General features: G+C 46.9%; 1 protein-coding gene across 1 annotated transcript in view; it reads right to left on the bottom strand.

Moving 5' to 3' along the window:
• Positions 1-21613, bottom strand: part of MYBBP1A (MYB binding protein 1a) — a 56827-nt gene that overhangs the window by 8007 nt on the left and 27207 nt on the right. The window contains exons 19-24 of the mRNA XM_079955415.1: positions 19296-19453; positions 17712-17846; positions 15446-15566; positions 14331-14462; positions 13811-13879; positions 6423-6536 (exon numbers count right to left, since the gene is read on the bottom strand). Coding sequence (XP_079811541.1) covers positions 6423-6536; positions 13811-13879; positions 14331-14462; positions 15446-15566; positions 17712-17846; positions 19296-19453 — 729 coding nt within the window. The remainder of the gene's footprint in view (positions 1-6422; positions 6537-13810; positions 13880-14330; positions 14463-15445; positions 15567-17711; positions 17847-19295; positions 19454-21613) is intronic.

Below are 21613 nucleotides of genomic sequence, written 5' to 3'. Positions count from 1 at the left end.
ATCTGGCAGGCCAAAGGTACCCCCCCCTCTTGGCCTAGGGATTGTCTCCAGTGCTAGTCCTCCTCAGAGAAAACCCATTGGAAATAATGGGCCTGACCAGCTTGGGTCCCATTCATTTCAATGGTCCTATTCCTTAGGCGCCTCAGCTTCTCGTGAGAGTATCAACTCTGCAAAATCATCAGGGTCCCATAGGTCTCCACATACATTTGCGTTTTTGCTGTGTGAACTTGGGGACAGTGGTACAGCCCCATAAATGTGGGAGTTGGGGACTGACAAGTGCCGAACTTCACAGAGGTTCAGCGTATGCGACACGCGACACAGAACTTTGAAGTTCCAAAGCAGCGGGTCACGAGTTCTCTTCCTGGTCCCCTCCTCCCAGAATGCCTTGCTCTAAGGAAGGACCCCGCTTCACCTCCTCAGAATGAGACAGAGCAGGGAGAGGAGTAGAGCCATTAATTTGATTTTGAATTGATTTTAGAATGCTTTTATTATTTTACTTTTATTGTTATTAGCCACTCAGAGCCCGGCTTCGGCTGGGGAGGGCGGGATATTAATAAATTGTTGTTGTTGTTGTTGTTGTTGTTGTTGTTATTGGCTGCAGAGGCATTCATTGCCCCCTGGTGTGTTGTGGGTGGGCTGGTCTTGTATTGGCCTGATCTAGCCTAGTCCTGTCCACTGTGCCGGACAGTAAAGGTAAAGGTAAAGGGGACCCCTGACCATTAGGTCCAGTCGTGGCCGACTCTGGGGTTGCGGCGCTCATCTCGCTTTATTGGCTGAGGGAGCCAGCGTACAACTTCCGGGTCATGTGGCCAGCATGACTAAGCTGCTTCTGGCGAACCAGAGCAGCACACGGAAACGCCGTTTACCTTCCCGCCGGAGCGGTACCTATTTATCTACTTGCACTTTGACGTGCTTTCGAACTGCTAGGTTGGCAGGAGCAGGGACCGGGGTAGCAACAGGAGCTCACCCCATCACGGGGATTCGAACTGCCGACCTTCTGATCAGCAAGTCCTAGGCTCTGTGGTTTAACCCACAGAGCCACCCGTGTCCCTCTGCCGGACAGTGGCTCCCTGCAATCTTCCCCATCAACTGCTCTCCAATTCATTCGGCTAGAGATGTTTGTGCAACAGCAGGTGCTCCACCAACCGAATTATCGTCTGTTCCTTTCGCAGGAGTTTTTAAGCAGAGGTTGGATGGCCACCTGTCAGGGATCCTTTAGCTGCGATTCTTGCCTCGCAGGGGTTTGACCCGTGGGGGTCCCTTCCAATGCTACTATTCTAGGAGTCGATGATTCCAGTAAAAAATGTTGCTATGCTTTGTCATTCTGGCGAGCAATGCAGATAAGCTGTTTCCCAGAGAAGGAGGGGAAAGAGCCAGTAACAAAGATGAGGATTATTGCCATTCTTTTATTTAAGAAAGCTATGCTGCCACAACTCCTGGGCTCCTCCCTGAGCCAAGGACCCAACCCGTATCATCTCCAGCTGATCTGACACACAGTTTAAATAGCAGGATTGTTCTCGAGTTCGGCAAGTGAGGGGCCCTTTGTCTCCAGGTCCTGCTGCCTACAGACAGAGCAGGCCTCAATATGAACAGCACTGATCTTCAGTCTGCTCTGCGAGGAACCACCAGCAAATCAGGACAAGATATATGCCAGAATTTACTCTGGTGCAGAGACTCCATGGGGCCACAGGGTTTGCGGATTTCCTTGCCCAGCTATGCTTCTCCCTAGTTATTTATTTTACTTATTTGTTGCATTTATATCCTGCCCTTTGCTCCGAGGAGCTCCAGGTGGTGTATAATTATAATTATAATTATTATAATCATTATTATTATTATTATTATTATTATTATTATTATTATTATTTATACCCCGCCCTCCCCAGCCAAGGCTGAGCTCAGGGCGGCTAACAACCAATAATAAAAACTAGTTGAATGAATACAACTTAAAAACAATATTAAAATACAACATTAAAACATTAAAATGCAGCCTCATCACAGGAGGAGAAAGGAAAAAAGAAAGTGGGGATCAAATTGACTCCAAGCCAAAGGCCAGGCGGAACATCTCTGTCCACGTATGTGGTTCTCCCCCTCCTCATTCCATCCCTACAAAAACCTGGCCTAGAGCCTCTTGGCACGCCCTTGCGTTGCCATGGTAATGCCTTCCCTCCTCTAGCCGCGCAAGGCCTGGTGCCCAGGACCATCCTGAGCAAACAGCTTACGGGATTCAATCCGTCTGCTGGAATGCAGAGGTGAATCTACGAGTCCAGCAGACTAACTCATTAACTGAGTGATATACAGTGGTACCTTGGTTTAAGAACAGCTTAGTTTATGAACAACTTGGATTAAAAACGATGCAAACACAGAAGTAGGTGTTTTGGTTTGTGAACTTTGCCTTGGAAGCAGAACATGTTTCACTTCCTGTTGAGTGTGTTCCATTTGTAAATTGAGTCCCCTGTTGCTATGGGAAAGCACACCTTGGTTTAGGAACGGACTTACGGAATGGATTAAGTTCGTAAACCGAGGTACCACTGTATTTCTAAGGCAGAGAACCCCTGCCCTCCACCTCTGTTTGCTGCCTTTGTGCCAAAAGAAAACCTTGCTGCAAACATCAACATTAAAATAAGTATTTCCACTATGAGGATCCCAGACACGGATTGGCAAAAGCCAGGGTTGATGCAAAGGGTTGATGAAGGAGCTCCTCCATTTGTGTACACATGAAGTGTATTTTTTATATTATCCAAGCTTAACTGATGCTGCTCCTGCGCTCTCTCTCTCTCTCAACACACACACACACGCACACACACACACTGGTTTTTGTCACCAGGTTCAGCCACCCCAAGCCATCAAAATATGTCGCTCATTATTGGCTTTTGTTTTTAATAACAGTGATGGAATGAAACGGACAGGCCCCCGAAGCGATCCTGCGGATTTAAGCAAGGACAAAGCACCACGAACAAATCAGAATCTGAGCTCCGCATATATTCAATAGCCAGCATTTGAGACGAGAACACGGGTTAGCTCATGTATCAAAGCAGCTCACAACAGAACATACACTTATTATCAAAACACAATATCTGATTTGGAGGTAGAAGGAAAAGCTCTCCAGTTGCCTACAAGACGTATTGTGGTGTCGTACCTGATGCCTGCCAAAACAAAAATTTTACAAAACACAGCTCAAGCATTCAAAACCGGAAGAGGCAAATGCTGGGCCCTGTTTTCATCCATTCATATTTGCAGTTTCTTTGGGGTTGTGAGGGGCTGCACACATGGCAGGGGAGGATGGGGAAAGTTCCAGTGTGGAAACGTACATCCTTGCACCGATGGGACATGTTAGCTAGATCCTAGATCGCAGAAGTAGACCAAAAGAATTTAACCCCTCTGGGCCCATTTTAAAATGTTCCTCCTTACCAACCAGAGTGCCCCACTGAAATTAATGGACCGAACCCGCCATGCCCATGGATTTCAATGGGTCTACTCTGACAGGGATGAAGCCTTGATCCCACCAACATCAGGGGTGCAGTTGGTGGTGACGAGAGATAGCCTTTTCTGTGGCAGCCCCCATACTGTGAGATTCCCTCCGAAGAGAGGCTAGACTGGCTCCCTCCTTGTTCTCCTACCTCCAGAAGGCTAAGACCTTCCTCTTCAGGAAGGCCAATGGAAACTCAGGTGCAGGCGATGCTGATCGCTGGGCTGCCATCAGGGCAAACTGTACTTTAATGGCTGGTCCTAAATATGTTTCACTGTATTCAAACTATTGCTTTTAAACAGTTTTGGTTTTACGACTTTGAGTTTTTAATGTTTTAAAAAAACGTTGCGAGCCACCTTGAATCCCAACTTGGGAGAACGGCAGGATACAAATAGCTTTAAAATAATAATAATAATAATAAACCCATATTAAAGCTGGGGAGTTGATGGTTTTTATGATTATTTTATCATCATGGTTTTTTTTTACTATCGATGAGCCATAAAATGTGTTCTTAACGCTGTACATCTCTCTGAGATCTTTTGATAAAGGGCTGTATATAAATTGGATGAATAAATAAATAAATAATATATTTTCTGGAATCAATTTTGGAGCGAAGGCACAGAAGACAAGTTGCCTGCGATTGCTCAGGCATAGTGGAGAACCTGAAGCACGGCTGACCCCGCAAATGGCATCCCAACCAGTATGGATACAAATAAGGTCAGGAAGTTCCTATTATGTAAGTGAACACAGAGATGCAGAGGCCTGCAGCTAGTTAGGATGCTATTTTAGGCGACTGTCACATATTCCCCCCTAATAGCCTCTTTCTCCTCCCCCGGACTCCCTTTCCTTCGGCTTCATGTTACACAACACGCTGAAAAGGGACAGCTCCCCAACCTGTTAACTCCTGCAATCATCTGTCTTGCGTCACCTGCAGCAGGTGGACTAGACACCGTGCAGCCCTATTAAATTACAAGCCGGGGTGAAAAGGAGGGCACAGCGGGAAGCGGAAGGCTGCAGCAAACTGGGCCCCAGCGAACGATTTAGCAGAAGCACCTGTCAAAGGGAAAAAACGTCTCCAGGTGTCTGTTTCCTGAGATTTATATATGAGAAATGCAGGTAGCAGTGTTGGGTGCACTGCACAGAGAGAGAGAGAAAGAGAGAGAGAATATCTAGGAATAGCAGGGAGGTAATATCTGTGTTACAGCTAGCTGAAATGTCACTTTTGAGTTTTCCACAACGCTTCTTCAGGCGAGATGAAAAGGAAAGAGGAGGAGGGGTGGGCAAAAAGGGCAAGGAAATGTCTCTCTTTACCTTGTGAGATGGAGTGGGTATTAAGCAAGCCCAAATGTTATTGAGGCTGACAGAGAAAAATACAAAACTTGATATATTTTCCCGTTTTTTTTATCAAACCAAGACTTTTTATATAGATAAAGAAGGGGAGGAGGAATAGAGAAGGCGGGGAGAAATAAAAAAAGAATAGAAAATAGGTTAAAAGAGAAAGATAGAAACGTAAATTCTGAAAGTAAAGAACTTCCAATTCTTCATCTGTCTACTATATAAAAACAGTATTATAGTCCAATTTACTATAACACCCCACAAAGCAACTTTCTATAAACAAACATCCTCTTCAACCCTCCAATCCAGATGTCATTATTTCTTTCTGACGCAAAAAGTCTGTGAGAGGTAGCAAAAGTCTGTGAGAGGTAGCAAATGTTAACAATGACTTTTCTCTGATTAAACATGTCCATTTTGCCATCTTAAAGAGCAAGCCTAATTCTATCTGACCGTGTTGGGTTGCAAAACGGATTTAAATACTGCAGCGGAAGAAAGCAATGGTCCTTCTCCCTTTGAAAGTATCATATACATTCACCTCCAGATGTTTTTGCCAACAACTCTCATCAGCCCTTGCCAGCACGACCTGCTAAATATCTAAAGGAATAGTTTGGATAAGGACTTTGGCCAACTGTATTCTGTCCTGTTCTCTAATGTTCCTTTCACAGTTTGCATTATGGGATTGTGGCCTTTTTCATGGATACACTGCTACGTTGTGCTAAATTTCATTCATGCCAATAGGAGTGGGTACAACAGCAAACATTATTGGACAACACTGCAACTCGCCCCCCTCCACTTTCCACACGTGTGCCTCTGTTCCCAAATTCCCCCATGGCAAAAGCAGGAAAGACCCTGTCAGGGAACTGCCATCGGAGAGTCAGGTGGTGGAAGGGCTCCAGGAGGCTAGGAGACCCTCGGACGCTGAGGAAGGAACCAGCAGGGGGAGAGAGAGAGTTCCTGCAGAAACTCAGTCGGAGGGAGGGCTCCAAGATACTTCCAGTGAGAACAGCGGAGAAATCTCAGGACCTCCGTTGGGGATGCCTACTCCGCGCAGGAAACTGTCACGCAGAGAATCCAGAAGGAGAGTTTCCGTTAAGGAACTCTTATGTTGGCGTAAATTCCGGAAGCGCCCACTGATGGATGCTGCCAGCGATTGAGGCAGCCATGCACCCATGGCTCCGTGGTCTGGGAGAGTTTTAGAAACTGATTGCATGAGTTGAGAACTCAACCATTTACGCACAAGCAGCCCCTTAACCCATAACAGACCTGTATGCCGGTATACCGCCCCAAATTCCGTCACTTTACTCCTGTAATTTTCTGTGTTAGTGGGTTTTTTCCTGAAGGCAATTGATACGGAAATGGGTGCTAAAACTTCCACTATGGTTCCAGAAGTGGCGTTTACATCACGAGGAAGCTCAAATAAAATGTGCAAATTAACAGTAAGGGAAATGGAATAAACTGTTGCATGAACACAGCCCATTCCTTTTCCTCAGCAGCATGTGAGTGCAGTTCTCCTGTCTACAGACCAGATCATACTCTCAAGATAGCAGTAGAGTAGAGATATGAGATTTATCTGGGGGGGGGGACCAAACACTGGTTTTAATATCAGGGTGGAACGCCTCACCTCTTTTATCTGATTGGTGCTCTCCCTGATCAGCTCCTCCCACTCATTTTCGGACAGCGAGAGCCTGAAATCCCGGGTCTGCAGAGCTTTCTGAAGAAGCATGCATGCCTGGGCCTGAAAAAGAAAGGGGTGGAAAAGCAGGTGAACTAATGGAAACTGGTACAATATAGGAAGCGATCTCCCCAACCCACCCCTAAGCCTGTGTCTAATACAGTGGTACCTAGGTTTATGAACTTAATCCGTTCCGGAAGTCCGTTCTTAAACCAAAGCTTTCTTAAACCAAGGCGTGCTTTCCCATAGCAGCAGAGGACTCAATTTACACTCAACAGGAAGCAGAACATGTTCTGCTTCTAAGGCAAAGTTCACAAACCAAAAGACCTCCTTCTGGGTTTGCGGCGTTCTTAATCCAAGCTGTTCTTAAACCAAGGTACCACTGTAGTAGTTTTGCGGTGCAAGGAAATGATATAAGGGAGAAGGAGACCTACGCATCCTCCCAGAGGAATCCCATTTTGCAGCTGCTTTTAAGACTTCAGGGGATTCCACCTCCCATCCCACCACAACACACCCCAAGTCTTTGTTGTTCAGGCTCATCCCCTGACACCTTACCCCTCTGAAGGCACAGTGCCCTTCTAAATGCACACTGGGAAGCCAACAGGTTTGTTGCTGTACAGTGAGTAAAAACAGCTGGAAACTCCCAGGCAAAAGAAACCTCAAACCCCGTGGATGTTTGCACAAGTACTGATTGTCTCTGAGCCCTGATCCTTGCACACGCAGATAACCTAGCCTTTAACAACCTGCATCTCGGAAGCACATCAGACACGGAAAGGTTGGTTCGTTCGGTTGGGTTCCTAAAGGCCACAAACAGAGCCATTCAACACAGAGACACTTAAAGGTCTTTTGCTTCTTCCTATCTTTGAACCATTGCGGAAATTAAGCCAGCAGGAGAAAGAAGATTAGGAAGAACCGGGGAGAGCTTCCATTTTTATTTCATCAGCTAGTGGCAAAAACTCCATCACCTTCCAGAAAAGAAAGCCCAGCTCTGCAAACTTTGTGCCCTCCAGATTAAAAAAATATACAGTGGTGCCCCGCAAGATGAACACCTCGCAAGACGGAAAACCCGCTAGACGAAAGGGTTTTCTGTTTTGGAGGCGCTTCGCTAAACGAATTTCTCTATGGGGTTGCTTCGCAAGATGAAAAAATCTTGCGAGTTCCGCGGGTTTTTTTCGCTCCCCCCCCTTTCCTAAGCCGCTAAGCCACTTATCAGCTGTTCCGCTGATAAGCCGCTTAACAGCTGATCGCTAAAAGCCGCTAGACCGCTAATAGCGCTAATCCGCTAAGCTGTCAATGGGCTTGCTTCACAATCCGAAAAAACCGCTAGACGAAGAGAATCGCGGAACGGATTCTTTTCGTCTTGCGAGGCACCACTGTATATTGTTACAATCCCCATCAGCTCCAGCTGTGGTCAACGGGTGATGGGAGCTTCAACTCAAAGCCACCTGGAGGGCACAAGGTTGATGAACGCTGTGATATACCAGTTTGTGCCAGGACCAGATCCTGTCTCTGTGCAACTTCTGAGCAGGAGCTGCGGTTTTATTTTTAATCGTATATCGGTGGCCAAGACAGAAGCCAGTTACAGGATGTGCAACCTGCTGACTTAAGGGAACACAGCCAGATTCTGAGACAGGCCAAAAATAAAGAGGGGGAAGTTGGCCAACCCTTATGCCCCAAAGAGCTTATGAGTTTGGAGCGGGGGGGGGGGGCGTTGCTCCCAGAGTGGGGCAGAGCTGATGCCTACTGTCATGGATTTGCTGGCTGTAGAGAAGTGGTGAGAGCCCAGGGATTGGTTGTGGAATGATGATGAGAGGTCAGAGGAAAGAGGAGAAGACTGGGAGAATTGTTGAGTTGGAAGTGCTGGCAACGGCAAGGTTGCAGGTTCAATCCCCATAAGGGACAGCTGCATATTCCTGCATTGCAGGGGGCTGGACTAGATGATCCTCAGGGTCCCTTCCAACTCTATGATTCTATGAGATTCTATGAGAATGGACCCCAAGAGTCATCTAGTCCAAGGATGTCCATCAAGTTTATTGCCATCTACTGGTTGATCGTGGTGGGTGCATTGTCGACCGCAAGATCCTGCCCTGCCCCCCCAAAAGCTCAACACCTTTGGTAGATCACTGCCAGTCTTTTTACAGTGGGAGAAGATCACGGTCTCTTGAAAGCTGAACATGCCTGATCTAGTCCAAATCCCTGCAGTGCAGGAATCTCAGCTAAAGCATCCATGACAGATGGCCCTCCAATCTCTGCTTAAAAACCTGCAAGGAAAGAGAGTCCACCACCTCCCAAGGAAGCCGTTCCACTGTCAAACAGCTCTTACTGTCAGAAAGTTTTTCCTGATGTTTCGTCAAAATACTTCTTATAACTTGAATCCACTTGTTCGAGTCCTACCTTCCAGAGCAGGAGAAAAATTGTAAGGTGCTTTCTCGTAAGGAGATTGCCCCAAACAATATTGGGAACTGTAGTTTAAGGGTGCTGAGAACTGTAGCACTGGGAGCGGTCCCCTAACAACTTTCAGCACCCTCAGTTCCCAAGATTCTTGGGTGCGGGGGGGGGGGGGAGAATCCATGACTGCTAAAGTGGTGCAAAAGTGCTTACAATGTATGGTGCGCACCAAAGCTTTTATCTTGCACCGGATTTTACAGTCTTAGGAAATGTGTTAGTCCTTGAGCCACCTCTTTGTTCTTTTAAGCTGCAAAACGCTTTTGGGCATCGCTGGATGCCAGATATTAATAACGGGTGTTTGACCAACGATTCCAGTGAATATTTACAATTTTGAAAAACTACCTAGTAAACGGGATGCGGGTGGCACTGTGGGTTAAACCACAGAGCCTAGGACTTGCTGGTCAGAAGGTCGGCGGTTCGAATCCCCGGGACGGAGTGAGCTCCTGTTGCTCGGTCCCTACTCCTGCCAACCTAGCAGTTTGAAAGCACGAAGTGCAAGTAGATGAATAGGTACCGCTCTGGCGGGAAGGTAAACGGCGTTTCCGTGTGCTGCTCTGGTTCGCCAGAAAGCGGCTTAGTCATGCTGGCCACATGCTGAGCTCCCTCGGAAAATAAAGCGAGATGAGCGCCACAACCCCAGAGTCGGTCACGACTGGACCTAATGGTCAGGGGTCCCTTTACCTAGTAAACATTTGACACCAAAATTTGCCAAAGTGGGATTCCAAGGAGATGAAATGTCAAGATGCGACAGAAGTTCCCGCTCCACCTGCTAGTCAAACGCTTTGGTGAAAGAAGAGATGTCTTAGCAAAGTCCCTCACTGGCACCTCCAAGTTGCAAGCTACCTGTGACCTTGCAACCGAGGCAATAGACTCCCCTCAGGCTACACTTGGTGGACTTTGCAAAAAATGAAGAAGAAGAAAAGGCTGGTGTGGATTCTTGTCAGTCTCCTATCTTTTTTTTCTTTTTCTTTTTAAAGGCCTCTGCTCTCTACGCATCAAACGGCAAATATAATTCGAGCACATTAGGGAAATTACTCAACCCTACAAGTCCTTGCGGACTGCCCCGGTACGTTTCCACGGAGAGAGTCGGCTGTTGAGAGACAGGTTAGCTACGCTCTGGTGAGCAATTCATCTCCTCTGCTCCAGGCGGGGAGCTCTCATTATCCCTTCCAACCTGTGGCAATGAAGATAAGGAGGCCAAAGCAGACCTTAGAAGGGCATCGCCTGAACAACCTAAGAAGGTGCAAGCTGGGCTTAAATAATTCTGCTGCAACAGACCTTAATCTGCTCAGCATTCTTCCCTCCCTCCTCTTCTGCCCCACAGTGGCCAATCAGGTGCCCCCAGGAAGTCCGCAAGCAGCAGCAGCAGCCGCCTTTCCCATCAATGCTCCTCGGTATCAGGAGACAAGCTGCCACTGACTTGTGGCCCCGGATAGCCTCCCTGAATTGGTTTGATTCCCTTCTAAAGCAGCTCAGGTTGGTAGCCATCAAGTTAACTATGAAATAACACTACTAGAACTTGCACACTTCAGTGAAATAAGACCTGTACTAACAGCTGGGGAAGAGAATGACAACCACTGCCCTCCCGGACAACTGTGTTTTGCTTCTGCTAGCCTCCTCTGGAGTAAGGATATGGGAGCCAGCTGCGTGCCATCTGGACTGGTGAGAGGATTACTCCCCTCTGAACTGTATTTAAGCCAGGCTTAATTTGTTTGTGTGCTACGCAAAAGTCACAATGTGAGAAAAGAACTGGGGCCCAGAGTACCTTAGGGACTCTGTCTGACTCCAAATGCTCCTAAAGGGCCTGAGCTCATTATATGTGAAGGAACTTCTCTACCTCCCATCATTCAGTCTGGACACTGAGGTCCACTTCCGAGGGTCTTCTGGCGGTTCTCTCACTGAGAGAAGTAAAGTGACAGGGAACCAGGCAGAGGGCCTTCTCGGTGGTGGCACCCTCCCTGTGGAACACCCTCCCATCGGATGTCAGGAAGATAAAGAATTACACAACTTCTAGCAGACATCTGAAGGCAACCCTGTTCAGAGAAGTTTTTAATGTCTGACATTTTATTATTTTTTATATTTAGCTGGAAATCCCAGCCGGATGGGTGGGGCAGAAAGAATAAATCATCATCATCATCATCATCATGTCAATCACAGCCAAATGCTTCCTGGACTCTACCTAGTCCATGAAACCTTATGTATCTGCTTGGTTTTCAGAGTGCCACAAAGGCTCTTGTTTCTGAATAAATGAACTGAAATCAGGAGAGACGGAGACAAACGTGATGTCTGAGGAAAGGGGGGGGGGACTGATGCAACAGCTTTGGCCCCTGGGAGGTGCGTGATAATACAGGCAGAATTAAGATCGATTGACTGGCCTAAATTAAAACCGCTTAAGTGCTTGCCTGGCCTGGGGCCAGGGTCCTCTCCATTTTGAAGGCCTGAAGCTTTTTCCTCTTTGCCCATCTCGTCTAAAAAGGGCCACTTCCTTAAAAACACAGAGAGAGAAGATTCTTCTATGCAAAGGAGGAAAATGCCAAATTAGGAATCGCTGACTCGATGGAGGACAGGTAATGTCACACTTTAGGTTTTGGCTTTAATACATGCTCTATTTAAAGGGATGTGAGGGAGAGGGGAGGACCTCATGGACCAGGGTGAAGATGGAGAACTCGTTCTCTGCCAAGGGCCACATTCCTTCTGGCGTGATCTGCTGGAGGCTACATGCTGGCAGTGGGATAAGCCACAAGCAGTAAGAGTGCCCCTTTCCTCTCTTCTTTCTGACACCCCCTTCTCTCCCCACCCCGTTACCTAGGGGGCTGCCAAATTGGACTGGCCACTTCTAGCGCTCTCTCTCTGCCAAAATCTCCTCGCAAGGTTGTTGTGACCATTAACAGGGAGGGGCAAGACAGGGCACACACTGGCTTGAGCTCTCTGGCCAGAGGAGTGGGATAAAAGGGCAATCGACAAAATAATCGCTGAAAGCGCTAATTGCAGTTCAGAAAGAGAGAGTAGGCAACACTAACCAGAGCAGGGTTATTTAATTTTCTTTGAAAAGAAAAACCACTTTATTGCCTCTCATTCTTTATGCAAAATGTTCCTTGATTAATTCTCTCTTTACCACCTGCTGAAAAACATCTATGGTGAAGGCATTCAACTTCAAATGCGTTCGTGCAACTGAGTCATCGCTTCACTGCCGGTGTGGGCAGAAGTGAGCACTCACGCGAGGCGTCTTTCCCCCCTCTTTTAATGCCATGCTGTACGTTAGTCATAAGACGCCATGTGCTGGAGTGTAGTTTTTGGTTGCTGGGGGGTTTTTTGTTTTGTTTTTTTTATCCTGGCAAATCGAGGAGTCTCAAGGCTGCAGAAGCAGCCTAGAACATAAATTGCCTCTTTAAAAAATAATCAGACAGACTCTGTTCCATCTTATTTGTTTTATTTTAATTTATTGCGTTCATATTAGGGCTGGGCTACATCTAGTTTTCAACATTGTGGTATGTCACCAGTTAAACATCGTGATATACCGATACATCACAATGTCTGAAATAAGGATGGAGCTATGTAGAGACTGTGCCTGAGTTTAAAGCCATTATCTTGCTTTAAACTCAGGGGATTCTCATAGGTAGCTAAGTGATACAGAGATAAATTAAATTTCATCCAGGAGAAAAAGGAAATAAATGAGTTCTCTCTCTCTCTCTCTCTCACACACACACACACAATCAGAAATCCCCTTCATTCAGGGATAAACAACTTGAGGAAGCCATTTTGAAGGTCAACTTCCCTGAGGGGGAAAATTGTCACAGCAATAAGATCAGAACCGCATTAGAGTGTGTGTGCTTGTGTGTGCGAGACGAGGGAAATTCAGCCTCATTTCTGTGCATGTTTCAGTCTGGAATTTGGGAGGTAAGAGTTCGATGCTTATGAACAATGGCAGGCTGACAATGGTAGGAAGCTCAATGACCCACAGGAAAAAACAGAAAAGGGAAGAAAACAGAGAGGGAAACACCAAGGCAATTTCCTCGCACCACTTCATATTCTAGACACATTTCTGCCTCACAAGTAATTATAACTATTGGAATGGGCAAAACCTCCCTCTGTGAGAGCCAGACATCTGAGGCAAACCATTAGTAGTCCCATCAAGGCTTGCTTTCCCACCTAGTAAGTATTCAAAGCTATTTATTACAAATCGCAGCGCCGGCCATTTTACAAGATAAGCCAAATCCTGACACTGCCAACAGGAAAGGAAGAAATATGTCAGGGTCAGGAGTAAATGTACCACACACCACTATTTCTTGCTTAAAACTCGGGGACCTTGATGAGCATTAATTGCAATTAGTGTAGTTGAAAGATGTTAACGCTAAGCTGCTGTTAAACCTGGGAAGGAGAGGGAGAATTCATGGAAAGAGGGAGCTGTGATTGGTTTTAAAAATCTCTGAAACGTACATAAGAAGTCATTGGCATCGCATCATTTGCACTGATATAAAGGTAAAGGGACCCCTGACCATTAGGTCCAGTCGTGTCCGACTCTGGGGTTGCGGCGCTCATCTCGCTTTATTGGCCGAGGGAGCCGGCGTACAGCTTCCGGGTCATGTGGCCAGCATGACTAAGCTGCTTCTGGAGTACCAGAGCAGCGCACGGAAACGCCGTTTACCTTCCCGCCGGAGTGGTACCTATTTATCTACTTGCACTTTGACGTGCTTTCGAACTGCTAGGTTGGCAGGAGAAGGGACCGAGTAATGGAAGCTCACCCCGTCGCAGGGATTCGAACCACCAACCTTCTGATCGGCAAGCCCTAGGCTCTGTGTCCACCTAGTGTCCCTTTGCACTGATATACACAAACACAAAAGGTAAATTCCACCCCAGACCCCACTCAGTTTGGCTGCCTTTGCACTTACCTGCTGGTGCTGTCGAGCGCCTTCTGTGATCGACTTGACAATGGTGTCAATCAGTTGGTTGCACATGATCTTTGAGGGGAAAAGAAGAGACCTGGGTGTTAGTGGAGCCTCACATCACCAGGATCACAAGTGGTGTTTTAGGACAAGCAAGGGGCGGGATTTCCAACCCACAGGCCTGTCACGTCTCCAAATCTGGCCAGCAAAGGGAAATCAAGCTGCCCTAGCCACCTTCAGAACCCTTAAACTACAGTTCCCAGAATTCTTTGGGGGAGGGCAGTAGCCATGACAGTTGAAAGTGGTGATTTAAATTCATGGTGTGAATGTGGCCCTGGACAGAGAGATGTGTCATAAATTCTGAGGTACAGAAGACTAACTACCCTGTGAAGGCTTTGACAACAGAACACCCCTTCCATTCCTGGGACGTCACTCGGATCCCAGGAAACCGATCAACAACCAATGTGCATTTTGTGTGCCCACGTGGTGTGGAAAGGACGTGAGACCGGGCTCTTCCGCTACCTACCGGGTGGCGTTCAAAGAGGTCGAGAAACATGGGCCCTGTCAGCGGGCTCTTGCGCTTTGTCAAAAACAGGTTCAACGCTTCCTTGTACACAGCGGACACTCGGTCCAGGTCCAGGCTGCCGACAGCAAGGGACTAGGAGAAAAAGACATAAAAGGAGTAAGTGTTTGGTACCTCGTGTCACAGACAGGATCCGTTCCAGAGGCCCGTCCGTAACGTGAAAAGCCCACAACTTGAAGCGTCGTGTCTGTGCAGGCACACAGCGCAGTTTGGCACTTCTGTGCATGCGCGAGCGGCGAAACCCAGAAGTAACCCATTTCGGTACTTCTGGGTTGCCGCAGGATGCAAGACAAAAACACACAACCTGAAGTGGACGTAACATTAGGTGCAACTGTACGAGAATGGGGCCTTTTCTGAGGTAGCTCCCAGCTTGTGGAATGCTCTCCCCATGTTCCTCTTTAACCAGGCCTTTGGCTGATTGTCATCCAATGCCCTTTGAAAATCTGTCAGAGGGTGTGTGTGTTTCTGGGTTGTTTTTGCTCTGATTATGTATTTTGTGTTTTTATATTGGGATTTTATCTTGTGAACCATCCTGAGACATTTGGGTATAGGGCGGTATACTACTACTACCACTACTACTACGACTACTACTACTACTCATAATAATAATAATACAGGGGTCCCTTTACCTTTACATTTTTACCTCGGTTTTTGAACGTAATCCATTCTGGAAGACCATTTGAGTTCCAAAACGTTTGAAAACTCAAAACTCAGTATGGAAGCCTCAATACAGAAAACTCAATACGGAAGCCGTGCAGCATGTTCAACTTCTGAGGCGAGTTCAAAAACTGAAATGTTCGTCAATGGAGACGTTCGAAAACCGAGGTACCACTGTAATCTGTGGATGCTACCTCTCTGGTGACACAATGATCAGAGAACAAATCTGCCACTGCTATATATGAGGGTAAGTTTTTCAGGAAGGGTCCTGCGCCAGCCTCTGATTGGAGGAGGCTAAGGCAGGGGGTGGGATTTGCTGCGGCAGCCAGGACTGCCCCCATGCTAGCAGAACGCAGGCTGCGGTTTACTGACACAGACGCAGAAATGCAGGACCTCCTCACCTGAGCAGTCGGCACACCGCTTCCTTCGCTGCTCTTCAGCTTCTTTTTTGGCTGAGCGACCTGCGGAGCAGCTTCAGCAGCCGTGTTCCCCTTCAATACCCGGAAGAGGTACAGGGACCCACTAAAAGCAGAGCGATACGCAAGATAAGAGTCAGGGAGAAACGTATGTATCATGCCATGCTGCACCAGCTCAGAAATCTCTTTTAGGTTCAGAACCTCCGTGAACCTCAGCTTTCCATTTTCAAAAGCAAGTTTCTAGACCTTATTACGGCTGCGAGGATAGGGTGAGAAATGCCAGGCAGGGGGTAGGGATAGGTTTCTAGTGGCAAGGAGTTGGGGTTTCAGCACCTAGTATAATACACATGTCTTTCTTTCTCTTAGGGCTAAGGGAAACACAGTTAGAAAAGGACTACAGAAGATTACTCCGATATACGACTACAACGGTGAGACTGCACAAAGATGGAAAGATGGAAAGCCCTGCCCACTATAGATGAATGACTGGTAAAATTATTGGATCTGGCTGAGATGGCAAAGTTAACATGTTTAATTAAGAGAAAAATCGTTACTGACATCTGTTAAGGATTGGAAACTCCACCCCACCCCCCGCCCAGTTAAACGCTTTATTGGTTTTAAAAACTATGTAACATAAGTAATCAACGGGGGGGGGGGGGGTATAAACAAACATTCATTCCAAAGTTGGTGCTTGTATGTAACAATTTGTAGACTGGAAACTTCTTATAGGCTTTTTGAGTGAAAATGAACTGGCAATATCGGGATTTGAGGATTAAAATAATACTGGTTTATAGAAGACCGAATGGTTGGCTTTGTAAGGAATGAATATTATACGTCGCTGCAGAAGAGAGCCGGAGGTCCTTTTACTCTTTTCAATTTTTCTTTAGTTTTTTCCTTTCTTTTATTTTTCTCTCCCTTTCTCCCCCCCCCTTCCCTTTTCTAGCCTTTTCTTCTTTCTGACTTTTTTCTTTTTTAGACTAAGTACCTAACAGGCGTCTCCACACATACACATGTTCAAGTAGCACATGACCGTGTATACGCATGGCGCCAGGAAATAAATGAAACAAATCAATTTAAACTACAAAAAGGGCACTGATGGTCTGAAAAGAGCAGGAAAATGGTGTGGAAGGGGCCAAGCACTTTGAGGTACCAGTTTACCTCTGAATCACAGCCAGGCACTTTGGGATACCAGTCTACCTCCCTACCTTGCCGTCATTTCCACACAGTCGTCCAGTGGTGACAAAGACTGAGAGTCGCCACTGCCACCATTCATGCCAGTTTGGTAAGTGCTTCTGGTTTTTAAAAGGGTTTGCAGAGGTTTAGAGGGAGTTTGCAGGCTTTTTGGATGGTGTTCCCCACTATTAAGCGATTACACTATACGTAACCCCTGCATAAGTGGGGAGATGCCTGTACTGGGCTACTGGTGTAGCAGAATAAATTATGCAAAACAAAACACATTTAATTTGCATAATTTATACACCTGCCAGGTCTATACGGGAGAAGACATTCTCTTAGAGCCCTGTACAGGGAAGCTTTTTAACGTTTAATGTTTTAATATGTTGCTATACATGTTGGAAACCGCCCAGAGTGGCTGGGGCAACCCAGTCAGATGAACAGGGTACAAATTATTAATTATAGGTAAAGGGACCCCTGACCATTAGGTCCAGTCGTGACCAACTCTGGGTTTTCGGCGCTCATCTCGCTTTATTGGCAGAGGGAGCCGGTGTACAGCTTCAGGGTCATGTGGCCAGCATGACTAAGCCGCTTCTGGCGAACCAGAGCAGCGCACGGAAATGCCGTTTACCTTCCCACTGGAGCGGTACCTATTTATCTACTTGCACTTTGATGTGCTTTTGAACTGCTAGGTTGGGCAGGAGCAGGGACCAAGCAACAGGAGCTCACCCCGTCGCGGGGATTCGAACCGCCAACCTTCTGATCAGCAAGTCCTAGGCTCTGTGGTTTAACCCACAGCGCCACCCGCGTCCCATTAATAATTATAATAGTAATAAATGAAGAAGATACCTCTGCAGATTTCCTCCAAAACCGTGAGAACTAGGAACCTGCTTTAAGTCTTTTAAACTTAGAAAAACGGGTTTTGCTTTTCAATGAAAATCTCAGGGTTCCAGACTCCTTTCAACTGCAGCGTTAAATGAGAAGATAGAGAGTGTGTGTGTGTGTGTGTGTGTGCGTGTGTGTGTGTGTGTGTGCGTGCGTGCGTGTGTCTTAAACCCACATACCTGCCCAAACGACCCACCTGAAGCAGTAAAGGGCAACAGAGGAGTCGCTCTGCTTACAAGCTCTTTTCACCAGACTCTCCAGCTGAGTGTGCAGTTCTTCCTGGATGGGGGCCACATTTTTGCAGTACTGCTTGGATCTACATAGGTGGTTCCTGAAAGCCAAGGGAATGAATCCGTTCTTGTTTTATTCATAATTGGTATACTGCACTTTCCCCCCACACCTAAAGTGTTCCAGCAGCTCAGCTACCTAAAAACATTCAAAATGCTGACTTGAGAGCACAGCTGGACAATTTTGAACCATCAATAGGAACAAACTATAGACCTGAACACTCTCTCTTTGCAGCAGACCCTGGTATAGAGTCACATCCATCTACATTTTTCTTGGGGTTGACCCATCGAAATTAACGGACTCAAGTTAGTTTCAACGGGTCTACTCTGAGTAGGACTGGCATTGGATACACAATGTTTCACATCCAGGGTTCTGCCTGAAAAATAAAATCTTCCTCCCGTGCCATGTGGTATGAATCCACATCAAGATGCAGGCAGGCAAACACGAGGTCTGCAACTCCCAGTTCGTTTTGCACTTCTAGATAAAAATGTAGCAAAGGTACTTGAAATAAACTCCAGCACGGCAAATCTTCCATTTCAACACCTGGTGAAAACCTTTCTATCCGTCAGACGCACATAGGCAATGAGGAATACGTATTTTCGCTGATGTCTGTTTTTGTGTCTGTGTGTTGTTGTTGTTTTAATTTTTTATTTTGACAAAGTAATAATCATAAATAAATAAGAATAAAAACGTGTCCCCCCACCGAGACCATTCCATTGTAACTATCCAACCTCCCAAAATTTCTCCTCTTGCAATGGTTTGACCCCTTTCAGTTTGTACAAATTCTACAAACACTCTCCATATTTCCTCAAAACCATTTCTCCTGCATATTCACCTTCTTACCTTAATGACATGTTAATTTATCATTAATAGCTATATCCCACACCTCTTTATACCATTTTTCCATTTTCCAATCTGCTTGCCCCTTCCACTTCCTAGCTATAATAATGTGATGTCTGTTTTTAACTTCTTATGTGGTTTTTACTGTACGTATTACGTTCTTGTAAACTGCTTTGGGGTTTGTCAGCACAGTGGTACCTCAGGTTACATACGCTTCAGGTTACATTCGCTTCAGGTTACATACGCTTCAGGTTACAGACTCCGCTAACCCAGAAATAGTGCTTCAGGTTAAGAACTTTGCTTCAGGATGAGAACAGAAATCGTGCTCCAGCAGTGCAGCGGCAGCAGGAGGCCCCATTAGCTAAAGTGGTGCTTCAGGTTAAGAACAGTTTCAGGTTAAGTATGGACCTCTGGAACAAATTAAGTACTTAACCCGAGGTACCACTGTAGTGGTATATATATAGAATCACAGAAACCTAGACTTGGAAGAGACCCCGGGGGGGGGGGTCAACTAGTCGAACCCCCTACAATGCAGGAACCTCTTGGCCAATGTGGGGCTCAAACCCACAACCCCAAGATTAAGAGTCTTCTGTTCTACCGCCTTAGCTATCTAAATTGAAATAGCAAATAAGAAACCTCGCCACAAACTCACGTGAAGATATCGGCCGTCTTCCGGAGGTAGTCTTGCTCCTGCTTGTCGGACTCGCTGCTCATGCTCTGCTCAATCACGGAGAGGAGCGGGTCGATGATGGTGAACACGAGGGGGTTCTCAGGCTGCTTCGACAGGAACACCTCGACCAGATCTAGAACCTGGAAATGTGAGGGACAGAAGGGAGATGTGTCGGACTCAGGCCAACACAAGCTTTCCAGAGACAGAGAACAATAATAATAAAATAATAAAATTTTATTTATATCCCGCCCTCCCCAGCCGAAGCAGGGCACAGTGCGGCTAACAACAGTAAAATAATACATTCTAAAATCAGTTCATTATAAAATCAGTTCAAATCAGGTTAATGGCAACCACTGGGCTAGAGTTCTGTGAGGATTGCCAAAAGAGGGGGTCAGGCTGTGCCCTGGCCAAAGACCTGGTGGAACAGCTCTGTCTTGCAGGCCCTGCGGAAAGATGTCAAGTCCCGCAGGGCCCTAGTCTCTTGTGACAGAGCGTTCCACCAGATCGGAGCCACAGCCGAAAAAGCCCTGGCCCGGGACCTCCCTGTGGCCCGGGACCTCCAAGATGTTTTTGCTGGAAGACCATAAGGTCCTCTGTGGGACATATCAGGAGAGGCGGTCCCGTAGGTACGAGGGTCCTAGGCTGTATAGGGCTTTAAAGGTTAAAACCAGCACCTTAAACCTGATCCTGTACTCCACCGGGAGCCAGTGCAGCTGGTATAGCACTGGGTGAATGTGATCTCGCAGCGAAGACCCTGTAAGGAGTCTCACCACGGCATTCTGCACCCGCTGGAGTTTCTGGGTCAGTCTCAAGGACAGCCCCATGTAGAGCGAGTTACAAAAATCCAGTCTGGAGGTGACCGTCATGTGGATCACAGTGACTAGGTCAGGGCGAGAGAGGTAAGGAGCCAACTGCTTAGCTTGGCGGAGATGAAACAAGGAAGGGGTGCACATGCAAGAAGTCTAGGGCTGGGCCGACAGGAATGACTACAGTATATGGGGACAGGACAGCCCATCTGTCCACCTGGACCAACACTGCTTGCTCTAACCGGCAGTTCTCCAGGGTCTTGAGAAAGGGCGTTCCTATAACCGCTACTGTGGTAAGAGCAGGGGCAGGGAAACTTGGTCATCCAGAGGGCCACACTCTATTCTGAGAAACCTTCCAAGGGCCACATGCCACTTGGTGTGCGGGGCCAGAAGCAAAGGTGGGTGGGGCAATGCAAATAAGATGTTGCCTTTTGCAGAGCAAGCTGGTTTCTACAAACACACGCATCACTGACAAGAGTTATCAGAGTTGAAGGACACAATTGAGCCAGGGGGGAAACCACCTTGAGTGTAGCCTGGCGAGTTTCCTGAGAGCCACATCTGATCTCCAGCCCTGCAGGACGGTACCTTTGTTCTCCCAACTCCCACTAAGCTTTAGTGCAACTCACATTGCAAATTGAGCAAAGTGACTTATGCTCAGAAGGAATCCCAGTTGTTTTTAATGGGCCTCACTCCCAGGTAAGTGAGTATAAGATCGCAGCCTAAAATAGTCTGCAGAAGGGTTCCTCCACTGCCATCTCTCAAGGCCTCCATCATGTTGGTAAAGAACAAGATTTTCCCTCTTCTCCCTCCCTGATCCACTTATTTTTTCAGGGAACATCAAGGAAGAGACCTGTGTAACTCAGAAACTAGCTCAGTATTTGGCTCTACTGCTCCACTTTGGATTCTTGCCACCAAACAGTATTTCACATGCTGAAAAACTGTTTCCCAAGCTTATGCTGACCCCTGGAGGCCACAATTAAACAATCCCAAACGCAACTGCATCCTCTCATCCTCAGATCCAGCCAGAGGGATGGACAGCAGTTCTAAATTAAAAACGGTATGTGCCGTAAGTTGTACATCAAAACAAAAATAGATACTGTCCCCTTCCAAGTGCATAAAGGTCTGCAAATCTCCTGTGGTTTTACTGCTCAGCTGCTGTTATATATCTATGTACTGTTTTACGGTAGTGCTATTTTTATGTTTTGCTGTTTCTTACGTGGCTCCAAGAGAATCTTACGCCTTGAAAGGTGGGGTGAAAATGTTTAAATCAATGGCTTTCAACCAGTGGGCCATGGCACCCTGGGGTGCCTTGAATGGTGGTCAGGGGTGCCGTGGGCGACACTGGCCTGAGTCCCTCTTTCCTTCCCTCCCTCCTTGGATGCCCTCTTGCATCTGTGCCTCCCAAAGGCTTGCATGGCTGTTTGTTGCAGCAGCCCTGGATACAAGCCCCCCAGGCGAATGGTGCCTCTGGGGTTGGCCAGGGGGTGCTGGTTG

The sequence above is a fragment of the Podarcis cretensis genome, assembly GCF_951804945.1.
Source record: "Podarcis cretensis genome assembly, chromosome: 15".
NCBI classification, from domain to species: domain Eukaryota; kingdom Metazoa; phylum Chordata; class Lepidosauria; order Squamata; family Lacertidae; genus Podarcis; species Podarcis cretensis.
This window is presented reverse-complemented; position numbering and strand designations above follow the sequence as displayed.